Here is an 18,308-nt window from a genome sequence, read left to right on the forward strand (position 1 = left end):
TATCTATAACATCCAATTTGAACCAGTTACACCTTAGCATACATTGACAATGCCCTGGAACCCATTCAAGTCGAAATCGAAGAACTCATCGGGCACTGCCCCTTCATCTCACAACTACGCTGCACCCTCAACACCATCCTACCCCATTCCAAACACAACTCCTTATCCCAATAACACCAACTCATATTCTACCGGAGCCGCGCCCGCCAGTGGGAATGGTAAGCAGGCCTACGCGCCTCCTCCTGGACTCCCGCCCACAGCAGGTGGGGGAAGTGCGAGCGCCGCTCCTCCTTCGTATGGAGCGAGTATACAGCTGAGAGACCAGGCAGGGGAAGATCCGTTGGAGATGTTGAAGTTATACGATACGGTGTTTTTGGGTAAGTCCATCGTTCTCCCTGAGTACTGTACGAATACCATGTGTTAGGCAATTCGTTGTGTCTACGTTGTGGATTGGAACTCCGTCGTGGTTGTCTCAGCACCACACCACATGCCTTACAAGACCTTTCACCTTGACTTCTCTAGACGGACTATGAGATGCTGCTTCCTTTGTCCCGGGCAGACTGAGCTGACATCCTCACCCGCTAGTCGACGACTCGGGCTCGATGGCAGGCAGTCGATGGACTCAAGCCGGTAACGCACTCATGGGCGTAGCAGACCTCGCTGGGAAATACGATGATGATGGATTCGACGTCCATTTCTTGAATAGTAGGAAGGATGGATCGGGTATGAGGGTGAGTGGAGTGCGGTGTGCTGGTTGACCACCTATCGATTAGATAAATGATTTGGGGGTAGTTTCACAAGGAACTGCTGGATGAATAATGCGCTGACATGCTGGCTTTCTCCTACTCTAGACCTCACGTCAAGTAGCAGATCTCTTTTCAGCTGTCAGACCTGGCGGAGCGACTCCGTGAGTTGTTTGAGCACACAGATACATCATTGCTTGATTATATCAGAGCTAGCTCCTGACCATCTTCATTCTTTCGTATAGTACCGGACAACGACTCGAATATCTCCTTAGAGATTATATGAAGAGACTTGAGCGATCGCGTACGTTCTCCATAGGCGCTGGGAAGGGGAATATAAAGCCGATGAACCTGATCGTGATTACGGACGGAGGTGAGTAAGACTTCCGAATTCGCTGACATGTCGTGCAAACCGGATAATACAGATGGACTGCTGATACCAACGTTGGTCTTATAGCACCTACGGACGATCCAGAGAGTGTGATCGTCACTTTTGCAAAGAGGGTGAGTGTCGCGATGGTCGATTCACATTCTTTACCAAGCTGTCAGGTATCTGGTGATAAGAGACACTCAGCTGACTCTAACACTGCCACTCAGCTCGATAAAGGCGAATATCCATTATCACAAGTCGGGATCCAATTCTTACAGATTGGAAACGATCCTCAAGTGAGTGCACCGTTGCAGGAGCACCATCATTTCTGTCTTCATACTCGTGCTGACCTGCTTGTTTCTAGGCCAAGGCCGCCCTAGAAGAGATGGACGATGGCCTGTCTTCGACCCATGACATTCGTGATATCGTCGACACGGTGCCCTACAGCGGTGAAGATATGAGTGCAGATATCATCATCAAGACCCTGTTAGGAGGTATCAATAGACGACTGGATCGTAAGAAGTAACGTATGAGAAGGACTGGGGGCGGAAGTGAGATATCTTTGAGATCGAAATAGCTGTCAGGTGTTCAAGCAAGTAGCCCAAACGTCAATGTATAATCAAGCGTGATACGAAGACCATAAAGTGAAGGATATTTTAAAGTCATATGCATCTTGTAGATGATCGAGAACACGGAACTGTGCACATCGTCAAAATGCTCAACGCAACTAATTACCACTACCTCGTCTACTTCTTCCCCTTGGCTTTCCCCTTGCCCTTGCCTTTCCCACCCTTCTTGTCCAAAGCGACCTTTGTAGGTTTCGCTCTCATACCTTCGTGTTTTGGACCTTTTCGATCATCATCGAACGCACTCCCCTTTCTTCCACCACCCACTTTCTTACTCTTCCCTTTTACGCCAGCTTGTTTCTTCCCCGCATCCGGGTTAGCCAGGGGTTCCGTGATTTTCTTAGGCTTGAAAGCCTTTTTAGCTTGTCGAATAGCCATCGTAGTAGATTTGACATGTTGTTGATCCGCTTCATCCTCTTCCATTGCCATCTTTCGTCTTTTGACTCGTCGAGATAGACCATCATATTTCCCTCGTTTGATGGCGTTCTTATCCTTCTCTTTGTCTTGGTCCGATGTGCGGACACGTCTCTCTTTCTCAGCGGGGAACGCACTGATATAAGCTTCTTTGCCGGTGTCTGCGAAGACGTAGTGACGAATTGTCAGTGTCCTTGTCCTTCAATGCAGGCATGCTTTCGCCCGCGCCACTACTCACTCTTCGATGCAAGCTTCTCCTTCTCGCTCTGGAACCATGTTCTGGCAGGCCTAGAATAGATCTCCTCTTCATGCTCGACCATGTTCTGACCCTTCTTGATCTCCATATCCGCTTGACGCATCTGCACACATACGCAATGGTCGTCAGTAAGGCCACAAACGCAAACACATGCAGACTGCCCACTTACCAGCTTCTCCTCCTTCTCCTCATGCATAATATCCTGGATCTCATCCTTCAACTCGTCCACCTTTATCGTCATAGCCGCCACAGCCTCAGGAGGGATGATCCTATGTCTGATCTGATCCGCCTCGGACTGCTTGATCGCAAGTTTGAGCATCTTCCTATCGGCTTCTCCGACGAGTGAGATCGAACGACCTTTTCTCCCCGCTCGGGCGGTACGACCGACTCGATGGGTGTATTGGGCCAATTGACCGGGCATGTCGTAGTTGATGACGGTTTCGACTCCTTTGATGTCAAGACCACGAGAAGCGAGATCGGTAGCAAGGAGATAATCGACCTTTCCAGCTTTGAAATCGTTCAATGCTTGGAGACGCTGCGGCAAGAAGGACGCATCAGTATCCAGCCCGATATCAGACTATCACGAGTATCTCGATCACACTCACCTGCTCTTGAGTCAAGTTACCGTGGAGTTCTGCAGCTTTGAGACCAAACAAACCAAACAGAATCCGCATTTGGTGCGCAAGGGCTTTACTCCTGAAGAAGATGATACACTTCTCTCGGATAGTCCTCTTACACAAGGCCAACAGACTTGGTGATCTCGCGTCGTCCGATCTAATCCTGACGAATTCCTGTGTCAAACTTGACGCCGTGTTCCTCTTAGGATCGACGAACACCCTGATCGGCTTGTCCAAACTGAGCTTGACGAGCTCGTCTACGCTATCCGTCATCGTTGCGGAGAATAGCATAGTTTGACGTGATCGGGGACAAGCTTTGATGATCTCCTCGAGTTCATCAGTGAAACCAGCTTCGAGCATTCGATCGGCTTCGTCAATGACCAACACGTCCAATGCGGAGAGGGTGAAGGAAGGGGTGTTGGTGAGATGATCGATGAGTCGACCAGGAGTGGCGATGAGGATATCGGGAAGAGTACGAAGAGTGTGTGCTTGTGCGTTGAGTGACAATCCACCAACGAGAAGAGCGAATCGAACGTCTAATCCACCCTTTTCGGCTAAAGCTCTACCGACAGCTTCACATTGCACTGCCAACTCTCGAGTAGGACACAAAACAAGTACTCGACACGCTTGTCCACCCTTGCCTCGATCACGGTAGCACAGTCGTTCAAGGACGGGAACCATGAAGGCGGCAGTTTTACCGGAACCAGTGACGGCAGAACCGAGGATATCTCGACCAAGTAGCGCGAGAGGGATAGCTCGAGCTTGGATAGGTGTGGGAGTGTTGAGTGATAAGGCGGTAAGAGCTCGGAGAAGAGGTCGAGAGAGGTTCATCGAGGCGAAGGAAGATGGGATAGTAGGGTCGACAATAGCGTCGGCAGTTGGGTCTTTCGAGAAGAAGGCGTCCTTTCGAGCGATCTCGGCGGCTGTTTCACCTGCTTCAGAAGCATCATCATCCGAATCGGCATCTTCGTCCTCTTCATCATCGGATTCTTCCTCCTCCTCGGTGTCTGCATCTGAACCATCCACATCCATCTCCTCGGCATCACTTCCTGATGCTTGCGAGCCATCTTCTTCCACTTGAGCTTCCATCTCACTATCCTCATCTTCTTCTTCGCTCTCCTCATCCTCATCTGACTCTGCGTCCGCCTCTTCACGTCTTCGTTTTCTGTCCCGGTATGCCTCTAAAGGCTTCCCTCTTCTTCTCGCAATGATGTCGTCGACATTGATGGGCTGAAAAAGACACGATAGTAGATCAGCTTTAATCTCTTCCATGAGAGCCGTTGCGAGAGCGAGTACACACCTCGTTTCCTTTTGTAGTAGCTTGAATCTCGTCCCCGCCCCAAAGATCTAATCCTTCTTGACGACCACCATCGAAATCAAATTCGAAATCTGGATCAAGCTCGTCGTCTTTCCCGGACTTGGTACTAGCTCGAGGAGTCTGACTTGGTTCGCCATAGTTGGAGACTTCGTCGTCAGAGTCTATCGTGGTCACAAGATCGTTGGCCATGATGTGGAATGTATGTCCTGATAAGTACGGATATTTGTGTGAAGTGAGAGTAAAGATTTGTGTATGTATATCTATCTACACAAGCAGTCAACGGCGAAGACACTTTTGAAAATCCATTCGTTGATCACGTGACTTGACGCATTTACGTATACTCGTGCCTTAAATTGGTATGTCTCCCAGTTGAAGAATCGAAAGTGGTTTTGCGAGCTAATCATCATCGTAAACAACTGCTATATTGTGATCCCCCGGTATGTCCTGTATATTGTTTCTGATGATGTGTACAGTTGTTTATACTGTCAACAACACTCACGTGATGATGATTCCAGTAAAATGCCGGATCAAAGGTTTACGAAGCGGTGTTGGAATTGTACCTGTCTCTCTTTCGACCCTTTCAGATGTGGCGGGCGCAACAAAGTTGGCGCTTGGTCAAAGAATCGCTTCTGGACAATTCTGGGGCTCTTCCTCCTTCCAAGCCCAGAAGGACAGGAGAGTGACATACACATACACGTGTGTGTGTCATCACATGCCATCAGTCAGATCTCTTCTCATTTATGCTTCATACTGATGACTTTACCCTTCTCGATGACGTCTGATTCCTTTCATGTTTCCTACAGAACCCTTCCATTTTCCTCAGACATTCCACTATTCCTCATTTATCTTGACGAAGCTTCCACTTGGTAGTCCCTCTTGGGTACACAGCTTCTGGCTTTGATCCTATCCTTCTTCTTCCATGTCATCAATTCTAGCTTTCGCCGAAAATATGTCAAGATGTCAACAAACGCGTGATAAGGAGTAAACACGAAAAAGGAATGTTGTAGGTAGAGAGACGCGCAGATGCATGACTAGGTATAGACATATACATCTATATATATATATGGAAGATGCATCTACTTGACCTGACCTTTTACTAAACATCTACCTTGACATTCACTTACCTTTATCGTTACAAATACAATGATTATACCTTTACAATCATCCACCATGTCTCTATCCCTTGAAGAGCTTCGAGAGTTGATCCAGTGGTGCGAGGAACAGTGGGAAATGCCTTCCCCAGAGACATCCACTGTCGTTCCTTCCCCTCGTGCCCCTACCCCTCCCCCTGCTCTTAGACCAGCCACCATTCCAGCTCCAGCTGAGGCATCTGTCTCTTCTGCAAGCTGCCACGGTGCGCCATGGCCTCTTCTCCCAAATCCTCCTCCCGTCACATCTCAAGGGGGTGGGATCATGTCCCCTTTCCCACCCCCTTTATTCATGTCGAGAGGAGAATCTTCGGATTCTTCTCGAACTCTCCCCCCCACTCCTCCGACCTTTCTCCCTCCCGCCCAACCTCGTACCTTCACGGGCGGCTGGGAATATATCAACCCATCTCTTCTCGCCCGACCTACACCCTCTCCTTCAATCGGTATGAGCTCAAACCCCTCCATGGTCAGTTTTGCTCTTCTAATGTCTTACAAAAAACTGATGAATGACTTTGGGTTGGTATCGTGGTTAGAACTCCCTGACATCCTCGTCCTCGTCCTCGTCATTGTTCGCATCTTCAACGTTGCAGACACCACCCTCCTCCTCATCATCGTCCTCTGCCCCAGCTCGTGCGAGCCCGCCTCCAGCGACCAGAAGATTACCCGGTCGTCAATGCAACCCGGCGGCTCAGTACGAGTGTCCTCTATGTCCCCGACGATTTTCCAGACGGGACCATCTCCGTCGCCATCAAGCGACCCACTCCGATAACCGTGTATGCTACGTATCTTGACAACAGTGATGGTCCGTTGCTCATTGTCATGTTTGTTTGGGTGACAGCGGTGGACCTGTGGGCAGTGCGATGGTAGTTTCTCCCGGAAGGACAACTTATTGTCCCACACAAGGAGTACGTGTTTTGTTCTGAGATAGTATGTCTAACGGTCACTGATTCAATCACCTTAGCGGTACATCGTGCCGGACGTGGACAAGGTGGATCCAGGGTGATGCCGACAACGACAGACGAAGGAGGGGATGGATGAGAGTAGGGGAGGGTTCAACATCTGAAGTAGGTTTGAAGGGCAGACGAACTCTCGTTGACATACAGACATCTCACATAACATCTCACCATTATCTACAAGTCCCCAAAACGATCGGGCATAACGACTGGTCCGAGCAAACTCCACGAGTACAGGATGTAGCAGAGCCAACTACTGATGACCCTCATCCACATCGCAGCTTCCGATCGACCAATATACACGTCAGGATCGGCGCTGTCCGTGAAGCTGGGAACGGCAGTGCCATCCGTTGGATGGGCGACGGGTGAGGTCGAGATGATTGCCCTACAAGGTGAGCCACGCGTTAACATTGACTGTGCTAAGTATAATCTCGACTAGCCCAGAACTTACCAGTCGGTGAGTAAACCAGCGACGTACATCGACGCCATAACGAAAATGATGTGGAACCACGAGTACTGATCAAGAAGTCACTGGTAAGTTTGCAGTATCTTCACCTCCGACTGTACAAGGACACTCACGTTGTATTTGGTTCCTGTCCTCTCATCATCCCTCTCCTCTCCGATAGCAGCCTCAATCTCATCGTCATCATCCTCCGGTTCGTCCAACACCGACGCCGGTAACGATCCAGCGTTGACCGCAGCGAGAATGGCCTGGTATCGCATCTCATCCCTTCTCCCCTTGGGCTGATTGGTGACTAATCTGACCTCTCCATCCTCATCAGCTTGGTCGGACGGAAGGGAAATTGCGCCCGCTCCTGCTCGATGGCCTTTTCCGACAAGGGCCTTGCTCTGAGTAGCAGCTCGACTGGTCGAATAAGCGATAGCAAGGAATGTGAACAAAGCTCCGATGATGACCGTCGTCGTCTTTGTACCGCCTCGAGCGTGGATAGGATTACATCGTCCTTCATCGGTATGATTGACGACAGCGGAAGCGGTGAGGTAAGTGCAGTACGCCGCAACCATCGATGCTTGCGTCAAGCCGGACTTTGGGTTCGCTTCTTGAACGGGACCAGAGATCGCTAACACCGTGACGATGACAGAAAGGACAAGGTTGGCCGTTATGAAGAACGTGTTGGTCCCGCAACCGGATCCAGCGAAGAAGACGTAAAGAAGAGTCGTGAGTGTGATCGAGGCAGCGAACATTCCGAAAGTCGAGCCAACCAAGATGAATTGCCATAGGTTCGATTCTCCTCTCTCCCAATTATCGAGACATGTCTCGGACCAGGTGTGCGCGAAGTCGACCAAGAGGACGAGACCGATGAGGATGAACAGACATGCACCAATGGGGGCGATGTATGACCCGTAGGCCATGAAGAATTCGTTGGGAATGAGGAAGGAGAGGAAACAAAGGAGGAAGTAAAGGAGAACTTTAGGTCCCCACCAGCTATGTGAGTGTCACGTCAGTAACGTTCTCGAAGGGCATCGTAGAGTCGCTTACCCGTTCTGAATCGCAGCTCGCTTGGTCTTGGTGGTCCTGACACCGACTAGTGTCGCCGAGAGCAGCAAGTGGAACAGGGCGAGGGCGAAGCAGAATCGATGAACCTGCGAAACAGGTATATGTCGTCAGACCTATGGCTAGCGGATAGTAAGAGGTTACGCACAGCAAGAAGACCGTAACATTTGCCTCCCGAGCAATCCATCTTGATCCAATCCCAACTCAACTTCTCAAGCTGTCTTATGGCTATATCCGTCCTCGAAAGGTAAGCCAACATTGACGACAGGGCGAAGATGAGCTGTGTTGAAAGGCCGATTAGTATCTCGGTATCATTGACGAGCAGAAGACGAACTCACGCCAAAGCCGACTCGAGTCGCGATTGAAGAGTTGCAGTTGCATGACTTGCAAAAGGCAGAGGCGGCGGTCCCACCTGTCCAATAGGAGTAAAAGGTAAGCGTTGTCGAGAGTGAAGCTGGCTGAGGTGATAAGTTGAATGACCAACTCACCCATAAAGATCATACATCCTGAGAAGAGGGAGCTGCCTATAGCACCGATCCCTCCTGTGAGCAGGGGTATCGATAGGAGAGCACCCATTTTAAAGAGTTGAGTAGATTTCTGTATTTACAGTATGAGTGGTACTGATGTGAATAGACGAGAGATAGTCGGATGAGGATATCGAGTAACAACACACCTGTCTCGGACGACCGGAGTGGGCCGGGTGGGTGGCAACGACGAAGGCACAACGGGATTCGGACCACCCATAGAGATTGCAATTAGGCTTGCAGAGTGAGTGAATGAGTGTGGAGGGAGTTTTGCCGAAAAAACTACGAAACCTGATTCAAGTCCATTTCGTTTCATCTTTCCTCTTTCTTCTCTAGATTACGGGCTTATGCCTTCGAGCAAACTCCATTACCACACGCAACAAGCAGATACAGCGAAATTGTGAGTAGACGTTGTCCCGCTCCCACTACGTTCTGTGTGCTTTCCCTGTTCCGCACGAGCCAACTCGTCGGTGTGTCAACTTCCCGCTCCTCTCCGCAATTCAATGATGCTTGTCACCAAGATATGTTAGACTTCTGCAGGGATGATTCGTCATCCCACAGTAGATACTTTACTTTAGACTTCTGAGATTCTCTACCCTCGTTTCCCTTCCTGCCTTACCAATAATAGAGAAGATGATGAGCAGTAGCTGACGTACCTTTCATTTGTTTGGCTACGCTTAGATAGTCGAGATGGCGCCGGTCGCTGTTCCAAGTGTCGAAGAGCTTAGTATCTCTGAGCCCAAGAAGGAGAAGAAAGTCGAGGATGTCGAGGTAGACGACGAGGATAATGATGACGATGATGAGGTGGATGGCGAGGACGGTCCGAGTAACGGAGGTGAGCTTCAAGCCTTTCGTGTTGCCTGACTCAAGCTGACATTGAGCAGATGCCAAGAAAAAGAAGAAGAAGAAGAAGTGTCAGTCATGATATATAGTCACCTTCAATGAGGCATACGACTGACGTTACGCTGCTTCTCTTAGCAAAGAAGAAGAAGTCAGCACCTGCTACTCAGTCCGAACCCCCTCGAGTCGGTTTGAGCAAGATCTTCAAGAATGGGGTATATCCCGTTGGAGAGGAAGTTGAATATCCAGACGAGTGAGTGTTCTCTTCGTCACTTCTTGCTTCGGTATATCTGGCTCACACTGTCATCAACAGCAATGCTTACCGAACATCGTCTGCGGAGATGAGGGAAAAGGAGAGATTGGCACAAGAAGATCCCTCTACGATGTACTCAAATATTAGACGGGCGGGCGAAGTCCACCGACAAGTCAGAGCGTATGCTCGAAAGACCATCAAGCCGGGGATGACGATGACGGAGATCGCCAACTTGATTGAGGATGGAACGAGGGCTTTGGTGGAGGAGAATGGGTTTGATAGCGGTATAGGATTCCCAACGGGATTGAGTGTCAATGAGATTGCGGCGCACTACACACCCAACCCAGGAGACAAGCAAGGTGAGCTAGCTTCCTTGCAGTTCGTCGTTGTTGAGAATCTGACAATTGCCCGTGTAGTGCTTCAGAAGAAAGATGTCATGAAGGTCGATTTCGGTGTTCATGTCAACGGACGGATAGTCGACTCTGCCTTTACGATGAACTTCGAACCCACTTGGGACCGATTACTAGACGCTGTCAAGGACGCTACAAACGCTGGTATCCGAGAAGCAGGTATCGATGTCCGATTGTGCGATGTCGGAGAAGCGGTCCAAGAGGTCATGGAGAGTTATGAAGTCGAAGTCGATGGAAAGACATATCCCGTCAAATCAATCAGTAATCTCAACGGACATTCTATCACACCCTACACCATCCATGGCGGTATCGGAGATAAACCCGGAAAGTCTGTGCCCATCGTCAAGCAACACGGTGCGGACAAGGATACGCAGAGAATGGAAGAGGGCGAATATTTCGCGATTGAGACTTTCGGAAGTACGGGACGAGGGAGGGTTATCGAGGAGGGTGCTTGCTCGCACTATGCTTTGGCGGGAAGTGCTCCAGAGAAATATACGGGACAGTGAGTCAAAGTCGCCTTGACTGAAGGATCTGTGCCGGTATTGACTATGTTTCTCAGTCACCAATCGGCCAAATCACTACTGGCCTCTGTCAAACGTAACTTTGGAACATTGCCTTTCTGTCGACGATATCTGGATCACGCTGGGGAGAAGAACTACTTGTTGGCGGTGAGCTGAGAAGGACTTTGTTTTCTCGTGGAGTGCTCAGCTGACATGGACTATTGCAGTTGAACACCCTTGTCAAGGAGGGCTTTGTGATGGACTACCCTCCCTTGGTCGACCCTCAACCAGGAGCTATGACCGCACAATTCGTGAGTAGATTGAATCGCTTGAAGATTGAGTGTGGGAGCTGATTCGTTTTTCGCGTAGGAACACACCATCCTGTTAAGACCAACATGTAAGGAGGTAGTGTCACGAGGTGATGATTATTGAGCAGGATCGGAGAGCGGAACAGTATCATGAACAGTAACGGAGCAGCATTTTGTATAGTATAACATAGCATATGTGACATATTGAGAAGACCCTCAGAGAGTCTTTCGTCCTAGAACCCAAACATATAACCAAGAAGCACTACCACACATAACCCAACTACACAACCCATGATGATGGAATCGCGTCTTCTTCTCGTTCTGATCATTGATATGAGCGAGTTGATACCTGGCATCTGGGAGAGGACTCCGCCCATTCTCGAATCGATGGAAGCGAGTAATGTACGTTGTTGAGCGAAATCTTCACGAGTGGCATATGCTTGGCTGAACGAATGCGCATAGCTTAGGTCAGCTCGATGCCAGGGAGGAACAAAGGACGGGGAGATGAGAAGCAGAGGGATGGGAAGGAAAGTGGGGAGAGACTGACTTGAGGGTATCGTCAATCATCCTGTGACTTGAATCTATTCTCCCTCTATCTTGAAGTAACGCATCCGTTTGAGAAGGTAACGAAGATTTATAATCGTTTATATCTTTCCTAACCGATCCAAGCAAATTTGATCTCCTAACGGACTGTTCGACATTGTTCTGCATGACCAATTCCAGCCTCACGTCAGCGTCTCAATCCCATTTCCTAAGAGCCCTGTTGGTTGTTGTGGTGATGAATTGTGTTGCGAGTGACTTACCCTTGTTCTGACGAAATCTCTTCGATAATCGTCCAAGTTGTCGCGATGCCGTTGTGCGGCGTGTTGCATAGATGAGGAAGGTGGTTGACTAGGTGAGTTGATGAGTGTCATAAGGTCGTCGATAGCTTGTTCGAGCTGTAACGTGTTCACTGACATGTCAGCTCAGTCACGTCTGCCTTGTTGACCACGCTTTCCCCAAGCCTTCGCTGGTCGATTAGGTCACCAGGCTTGTCTACCGCAAAGAGACACTTCCTGCTTATTGTGACAACCTTTCCTCCATCTAAGTCCTTTCTATATTTTCGCTCGTCAAGCCTTTATAACCGCCTCGCCAATCTCGCCTCACCACCGTTCCGCAGAGCACACCACAACAAAGGCCCTACCACCGACCCTACTCTCACTCACCTTCCCTAACAGCTCCTCAATCTCCTCTTCTACCAACTTGTATCCCCCCTCACCTTCTTCCTCCAAATCTCGACTAACACTAGGTCCACCTCCACCGCCACCCGAAGATGAGGAAGAAGTTCCCCTCGCGATTGTCGCTGCGAGTTTGGAATAGGTTGATAGTTTACCGTCGAGAGCTGTCTCGAGTGCTCGAGCGTGTCGACGGGCGTTGTCCCATGATGTGGATGTTGACATGATGGTAGCGGTGGCGGCGTGATGGATTTGATAGTATCTGTGGTTGAGCTGTCTGTTATACGACCAAGGAATTCGATGAGCCACAGCCATCAATCTCACACAACTGTGCTTCCTTCCTTGGTTGCGTCGACAACATCTCCCCGAACGCGAAGGGACGTTACTTATGTGGGCTGCACAAACAGATTGACCTTTCCATTCCACCGCTTCACGGCTTCGACGCGGCAAGTGGTGATCCGCGTGGAGCCAACTATGGCAGGTGCTACTTCAACACAAGAACAAAGAAAGGTCCATACCATACTTGCTTCACAATCAAAAGACCGATCACGACACAACGACCCCCTTAACGACTGACGAACGGACTGACTGGCACACTAGTCCGATCTCCTCACCAGGACGAGCTTCGATATGACCACCTTCGCTTCCTTCAGCTCATCACGACTGGTATCGGTCCTACTGGGTCTCGTACTCCTTGCTGTCCAGATTCAGGCGACAGCTCTGACATCGTTGTTGGCGGCGAATGAGAGATCATGCTATTATGCGGACGTAGATGGAGTCGGGGAGAAAGTCGGTACGTTCACGTTCTTCTTCGCTCCTTTGGCATCTCTCTCTCTCTCTCTCTCTCTCTCTTTCCACTGTTCGGCCAGAATTACGAAGGAGGACATGCAACTGCTTCGGTGTGGACTGGGTCACAGAGCTGATTTGGGTGGTTGATTTGATTGCCGTAGGATTCTACTTTGCCGTTCAATCTGGAGGTAATTTCGAGATCGATTACGTCGTGATGGATCCAGACGATAGAGTCTTGTTGGAAGGAGTCGCCGAGAAACAGGGAGATTACATCTTCACAGCGAACAAGGTGGGCTTGAATGCACAGACTCATACTTGGGTTACGAGGGGGTAGCTGATGTTCATCTCCCGTTGTGCCAACGCAGATTGGAGAGTATTCATTCTGCTTTGAGAATGAGGCGTACAACTCTGATAAACTGCTCGACTTTGAGTAAGTGTCTTGATTTCTCTGTACCTTTCACCTCTCCCAGGGGGATTTGTCTCCTAGCCTTCTCTCTAGCCCAAGTTCTGCATCTTTTCTCTACGCAAGTGCTGACTCAGTTTTATCATCCACAGCATCATGGTCGAATCAGAACCACGACGTATCCTCTCCGCACAACAACAGCCTCTGAAAGAGCACACTTCAGCTTTGGAAGAGAGCACATACAAGATCAGCGGGTTGTTGAGTAGTGTTACCAGGACTCAGAAGTAGTGAGTGTCTGTCTCAGTCGCTTGCCTACATCATTGTTCCGTCCAACTTGATTGCGTCGCACGCCCTCGCTCAAATCTGCTTCGAGGTCCAACCTCTTGACCTGGCGTTGCTAAAAGCTGGGAGTGTGGAGATCGCGCTGACCGACAAATGATCCCCTTCGCACAGCTTCCATACTCGACATCACAGAAACTTCTCCACCGTCCTCTCGACGCAGAGTCGAATATTCTGGTTCACAATCCTAGAATGTGTCATCATCATCGCCATGTCCTTGTGAGTGCATCCTCGTCTTTCAGCTCCCATTTATGCAATGAGCTGACTGAGTGCACGACGCACTGTGCAGATTACAAGTCTGGATCCTCAAGACATTCTTCTCACGATCAGGAAGGTCAGTCATCATCTTCTCCTTGCACTTTAGAGTCAAAGCTGACCTGATCATCGTTCTCCTTAGCAGACGGTACAAGGTCTAATTAATAGCATACCATACATCACAATGAATTGACATTAAACGATATCTCTAATTATCTCATATGACTCGCACTTGTCCCTCCTGCTCTTCGCTCCTGCTCCATTCTTGACGATTCGTGAACCACTACCGCCTCGTCCACCCATGGCATATTGAACAAATCGCTTCTTCTCAGATCTTCTTCTCTGACACTACCGCCATTAAGACCCGTCGTTCCGATTTGGTAGCCCAGCATTTGGTCGAGATCTCGAGCTTGAGCTGCGAGCCAATTATGAATAAAGGCTTGGGGGTTCGCACTGGATATTCCCACCGAAGTTTTAGTTGGACCATCCCGAATTGATACATTGCGAGGGATGACTCACGCAAACGATTCGAGGAAATCCCTCTTTTGTTTCAAGTCCCTCGCGAAATAAGCCAACTCGCCAACTTTGTCCTCGAGCTTGACAATCTCCTTCCCTTCACTTCCCTCGAAACTCTGCACAAGCGAAGCCATCTTACTCTTTAATGGATCTTCAATCTCGATAGGGATGTCGAAACATTTGTGGTGGAAGTTATAGTCTTTGTCAACTCTGCCATGGTAAACGTCGTCAGCTTGTCTTCTGTCTCCCAAAGAGGAGTCCCAAAGAAGCTCACTGAATGGTATAAGGAATGACAACAGGATCGGGGTGTGCGAGATATCTGGTAGCGAGTTCCGGAAGCTGGTGGAAAGGCACTGTATCTTGACCAGCTGGGAAGATCTGATCTCAGAATCACTCAGTCAGCTACATAACCCAATGAAACTGGAAGTTCCTCGAATCACCTTCTCTAAACCTCCCACGGGTCTGACAATAGTCCCATCATCCTTATCTTGAGCTCCAGCGACTTTGACCAGCTTCCAAACCGACGAGACCACCTCCGCTCGTGTGCCCTCCTTAATCGAGATGAGATCCGCCAACGGTTGCAGGACCTTGAATCGTTCGGGATAATGAGCGACATGGAGGATGATACGACAGTTGACATTCTGGTCGCCTCGTCGAAGTATCTCAAACCCATCAAGTGGGTCGCGTTGATTTGAAGCGTTGTGCCACTGGATTACAAATTAGTCAGCAGGGCATCATGCGAGAGAGAGCTGGTTTGACACACCTCTACAATGTTTCCCTCAGGGAACGTTGGAGCTTCACGATTATCGAATTCGATGATGGCTGAACGAAGGAATGTCGAGAATTTGCGTTTTGTCTTGTCCAATCTCGTGTTACCGGACTAGCGTAGCGTTAGGTTCTCAGCTTGGGATTGGCTGTAGATCTCTTGCGCGTAACACTCACGTCCAACAACCTTCCTTCAACTTTCAATACCCAGCCAGCCACTCCCTTCCCAGAGTTGATGTCCACACCCTCACCAAGCTGGGCATTGGAACCGGCAACAGGTACAGTCGGCTTGGTCTCATTCTCCGTCATGGTCACATCCTCCGTCGTGGCTGGTGGTGGGGGAGCAGCAGCAGCAGCAGCGTCGGCAGTCGACACAGGCGTTTCCCCTTCGCCAGTGGGTTCTGTCGAAGTTGTAGGAACGGCCTCAGCTGCAGGTTGTTCCTTCTGCCAAGGTTGATCATGGGCTGTATTGGAGATGAAAACACGCAATGTTCGCTTCACCTGCACATCGGAACATTGCTCAGCTCAGCCTCTTATCATAATCGCAAAGAAAGGAAATTGATCAGCTTAGAACTCACTCGTGTTGGTCGACCAAGCGCATCGTTGATCTCTGCTTTCTTTCGTAACAATGTCCAGTCGAGCTTCTGCTCAATCTTCATGAGCTCTGTGAAAGCAGGAGAGTCGGGAACGAGCGAAGCGAGAACATGAGGAGGGGGAAGTGGTGGTCGGGGATGTTTTCTACACCAGACAGAGCCAAAGTCAGCCTTGTGTCTTCCCCGACTCTGAAGGGGCGGCGGGCGGAACTAGTCAACTCACAATCTCCTTGTTGATTCGGGATCACCCTCAGGACGTCTCTTCAATTCTGAACCTGGTGCAGGTGGATAAGGTGGAGCAGCAGCACCGGAGGGATTCGGAGGATGTGATGGTCCAGCTTGAGGTGTGCTCATCTTGAACGTTCAGGCGAAGGAAGCTGTGAAGATGGATAAATTCAATGTTGTGGACGAATGGTAATGAATGAGGAAGACGCGAAGTTGTGATGTTGAGATGAGCCAGAGTCGCACTGGCACTCGGGGATGACCCTGAGTTAATACATTGAATTTGTAGTCATCATTAGAAAAAGCTTTGTTTACTCGAATACAAAATGCAAACCACGTGGATTACAAAATTGCTCGCGCTTCGCATAAAGTCTGGTCCGGCGACGACCACCAAGATTTTCAAGATATCTTCACGACATCTATCATTCATCCAGACATTCATACATCCGTACAAGTAGCTGAACGATGGTCAAGGCATCTTCAGTCCTGAAGGGCAAAGCTCGAGCCCAAGCTCAAACTCAAACTTCCTCAAAGCGAACCAGAGGACCGTCACCCGACGACAGTCTCCTCGATAGCGATTCCGAAGTTGACGAGTTTGCTCAGGATTACGCATCAGGTAGTGGAAGCGGAAGCGGGAGTGGGGCGAGCGATGATGATGACAACGAGTTGGAAGACGGTGGATCTGAGGAGGAGGAAGTCGAGGGGAATGCGAGGTGGGAGCCTGATGATTGGGATGAAGAGGAGGACAGTGATCAAGACGAGAGTGAGAGCGAGGACGGAGACGAGCAAGATGACAACGCTGCTGAGCTGGTGAGTGTGGTTCAGCCCATTCAAGACCAGGATCATATGCTGATAAATCTATGGTGCTACCTGCAGCGTCGTCTACAGAACGGTATGTCCTAAGTCTGAGCTACGCTTCTGACCTTCTGGATATGTACTGACTTTTTGTGCGGGGAAACAGATCTGACCTCTCTTCCCTTGTCAACTCTTGCCAAAGCACAAAAGGCTCTCGGGTCTCGAAAGTCCACTTCATCTGCTTCGTCATCGTCCAACAAAGAAGACAAACTACAAGCTATCAAGGCGAAGCTCGCCCAATTGCAAAAGGGGAAAGGGAAGGCTGTAGACGTACCCTTATACGAGGACGATCGAGCGGGTCGGAGACATGGAGATAGCGATTCGAGCGATGATGATGGGCCAGAGAGCCAATCATCGCTCAAGAGGGGTAACAAGCATGCGTGAGTATCAGTCACTTGAGACCGGTCTACAGGCTGTAACGATGGAGCTGATTAGATGGTGTAATCAATAGTCCAGCATCGATGAGTACGAAGCGACAAGTCTCTCGAAATCGTCAGGTCGTTGACGTTCATAAACCCGAACGACGAGATCCCCGATTCTCCTCTGTCTCAGCAGGACAAGTTGATCCTCATCTACATTCACAATCGTATGCCTTCTTACCCAGTCTCCTCAAGGAGGAGTTGTACAAGTTACGCAAAGCGGTCAGCGCAGCCGCGAAAGTTGAACGGACTTGTCCTTGGGCTGAAAAGCCCGCGAGGACAGCGGAGAGGGAGAAGTTGGAAGATCAGTTGGGTAAATTGAGGACGAGGTTGGTCAGGACAGAGAGGGAAGAAATGGAGAGGAACGTCTTGGCCAGTGCGAAGAAGGAAGAGAGGGAGAAGAGAGAACATGGAAAGGGTGCTTGGTACATGAAGAAGGGTAAGTGGTTTTGCTTATCCTATCCTGCCTGTTGTGTATACAATGCTGACGCTGTGTTTCGTAATGATTTAGGTGAGAAACGAGACTTGCTTCTCAAAGCTCGATTCGAAACTTTGGAGAAGAAAGGAGGTAAGACGGCCGTCAAGAAGGCTATTGAAAAGAAGAGGAAGAAGACAGCCAGCAAGGAGAAGAAGAGCAGACCGTTTGCTAAAGGCGAAAGCGGTATGGGAGGGGATGCGAAGAGACGGCGTGTGTGAGAGGTATTGCTGTAGCCTACTTATGAATGCAACGATTGTATCCCGTCTTGGAGTTTGATGCGCACTGCTAAAATTCGAACGTAACTCTTACGAAAAGCGCAGTGATGACTGATTGACTTTCAATGCCTGCCAACGTTCTGGACTGCACCGGCTAGGACACACTGATCGTAGACCTCAAGTGACAGCTGTCTCAAGCGTAATGTCCTGCCTGCCTCTCCCCCTCGACCCACTCAAGTCCACCCAAACCTGCTCCATCACCCTCTGATCTTGCTTTCCCTCAAAATCGATTCTGTGCCAGCGCCATGATCAAAGCCTCGAAGAATGTTTGCACTCTTACACTCGAAGCAGGACCGTCCAATCCCACCGTCCCTTCGAACCCCAGAATGATCTCTCATCAAATCCATCGATCATCGTAAAAAAAAAGAACCCTAGCAATATGACACCGAGTT

At 49.6% G+C, this 18,308-nt stretch overlaps 9 protein-coding genes across 9 annotated transcripts; 5 read left to right on the forward strand and 4 right to left on the reverse strand.

Annotated features, from left to right (window-relative positions):
* Positions 1–49: 49 nt before the first annotated feature.
* CI109_104744 (uncharacterized protein) lies at positions 50–1,639 on the forward strand (the record flags this gene model as incomplete). Its single annotated transcript, XM_032008102.1, has 7 exons — positions 50–377; positions 586–731; positions 852–907; positions 989–1,116; positions 1,201–1,247; positions 1,341–1,409; positions 1,478–1,639. The coding sequence occupies 7 exons, from the start codon at positions 50–52 to the stop codon at positions 1,637–1,639; spliced, it is 936 nt and encodes a 311-aa protein (XP_031857588.1).
* A 220-nt stretch (positions 1,640–1,859) lies between these two features.
* CI109_104745 (ATP-dependent RNA helicase DRS1) lies at positions 1,860–4,533 on the reverse strand (the record flags this gene model as incomplete). Its single annotated transcript, XM_032008103.1, has 5 exons — positions 1,860–2,314; positions 2,392–2,512; positions 2,579–2,944; positions 3,015–4,256; positions 4,327–4,533. 5 exons carry the CDS (start codon positions 4,531–4,533, stop codon positions 1,860–1,862), a joined length of 2,391 nt encoding a protein of 796 aa, XP_031857589.1.
* A 981-nt stretch (positions 4,534–5,514) lies between these two features.
* On the forward strand, positions 5,515–6,495 carry CI109_104746 (uncharacterized protein; the record flags this gene model as incomplete). The annotated part of the gene is made up of 4 exons (XM_032008104.1): positions 5,515–5,958; positions 6,026–6,183; positions 6,331–6,397; positions 6,454–6,495. The coding sequence occupies 4 exons, from the start codon at positions 5,515–5,517 to the stop codon at positions 6,493–6,495; spliced, it is 711 nt and encodes a 236-aa protein (XP_031857590.1).
* Positions 6,496–6,622: 127 nt separating this feature from the next.
* Positions 6,623–8,534, reverse strand: CI109_104747 (uncharacterized protein; the record flags this gene model as incomplete). The annotated part of the gene is made up of 7 exons (XM_032008105.1): positions 6,623–6,830; positions 6,897–6,961; positions 7,025–7,889; positions 7,944–8,047; positions 8,107–8,238; positions 8,297–8,370; positions 8,447–8,534. 7 exons carry the CDS (start codon positions 8,532–8,534, stop codon positions 6,623–6,625), a joined length of 1,536 nt encoding a protein of 511 aa, XP_031857591.1.
* A 638-nt stretch (positions 8,535–9,172) lies between these two features.
* Positions 9,173–10,917, forward strand: CI109_104748 (methionine aminopeptidase, type II; the record flags this gene model as incomplete). Its single annotated transcript, XM_032008106.1, has 8 exons — positions 9,173–9,317; positions 9,367–9,396; positions 9,461–9,575; positions 9,636–9,934; positions 9,992–10,487; positions 10,545–10,653; positions 10,713–10,796; positions 10,855–10,917. 8 exons carry the CDS (start codon positions 9,173–9,175, stop codon positions 10,915–10,917), a joined length of 1,341 nt encoding a protein of 446 aa, XP_031857592.1.
* Positions 10,918–11,026: 109 nt separating this feature from the next.
* Positions 11,027–12,232, reverse strand: CI109_104749 (uncharacterized protein; the record flags this gene model as incomplete). Its single annotated transcript, XM_032008107.1, has 4 exons — positions 11,027–11,237; positions 11,341–11,498; positions 11,597–11,731; positions 11,999–12,232. 4 exons carry the CDS (start codon positions 12,230–12,232, stop codon positions 11,027–11,029), a joined length of 738 nt encoding a protein of 245 aa, XP_031857593.1.
* A 405-nt stretch (positions 12,233–12,637) lies between these two features.
* Positions 12,638–13,954, forward strand: CI109_104750 (uncharacterized protein; the record flags this gene model as incomplete). The annotated part of the gene is made up of 7 exons (XM_032008108.1): positions 12,638–12,800; positions 12,958–13,085; positions 13,162–13,226; positions 13,352–13,486; positions 13,653–13,757; positions 13,828–13,872; positions 13,936–13,954. The coding sequence occupies 7 exons, from the start codon at positions 12,638–12,640 to the stop codon at positions 13,952–13,954; spliced, it is 660 nt and encodes a 219-aa protein (XP_031857594.1).
* A 51-nt stretch (positions 13,955–14,005) lies between these two features.
* Positions 14,006–16,021, reverse strand: CI109_104751 (uncharacterized protein; the record flags this gene model as incomplete). Its single annotated transcript, XM_032008109.1, has 8 exons — positions 14,006–14,246; positions 14,313–14,519; positions 14,584–14,687; positions 14,750–15,016; positions 15,073–15,189; positions 15,252–15,575; positions 15,653–15,812; positions 15,891–16,021. 8 exons carry the CDS (start codon positions 16,019–16,021, stop codon positions 14,006–14,008), a joined length of 1,551 nt encoding a protein of 516 aa, XP_031857595.1.
* Positions 16,022–16,354: 333 nt separating this feature from the next.
* On the forward strand, positions 16,355–17,859 carry CI109_104752 (uncharacterized protein; the record flags this gene model as incomplete). The annotated part of the gene is made up of 5 exons (XM_032008110.1): positions 16,355–16,699; positions 16,766–16,781; positions 16,851–17,124; positions 17,196–17,602; positions 17,675–17,859. 5 exons carry the CDS (start codon positions 16,355–16,357, stop codon positions 17,857–17,859), a joined length of 1,227 nt encoding a protein of 408 aa, XP_031857596.1.
* Between the last annotated feature and the right edge of the window lie 449 nt (positions 17,860–18,308).

The sequence above is a fragment of the Kwoniella shandongensis genome, chromosome 8 (genome assembly GCF_008629635.2).
Source record: "Kwoniella shandongensis chromosome 8, complete sequence".
Classification (NCBI taxonomy): Eukaryota; Fungi; Basidiomycota; class Tremellomycetes; order Tremellales; family Cryptococcaceae; genus Kwoniella; species Kwoniella shandongensis.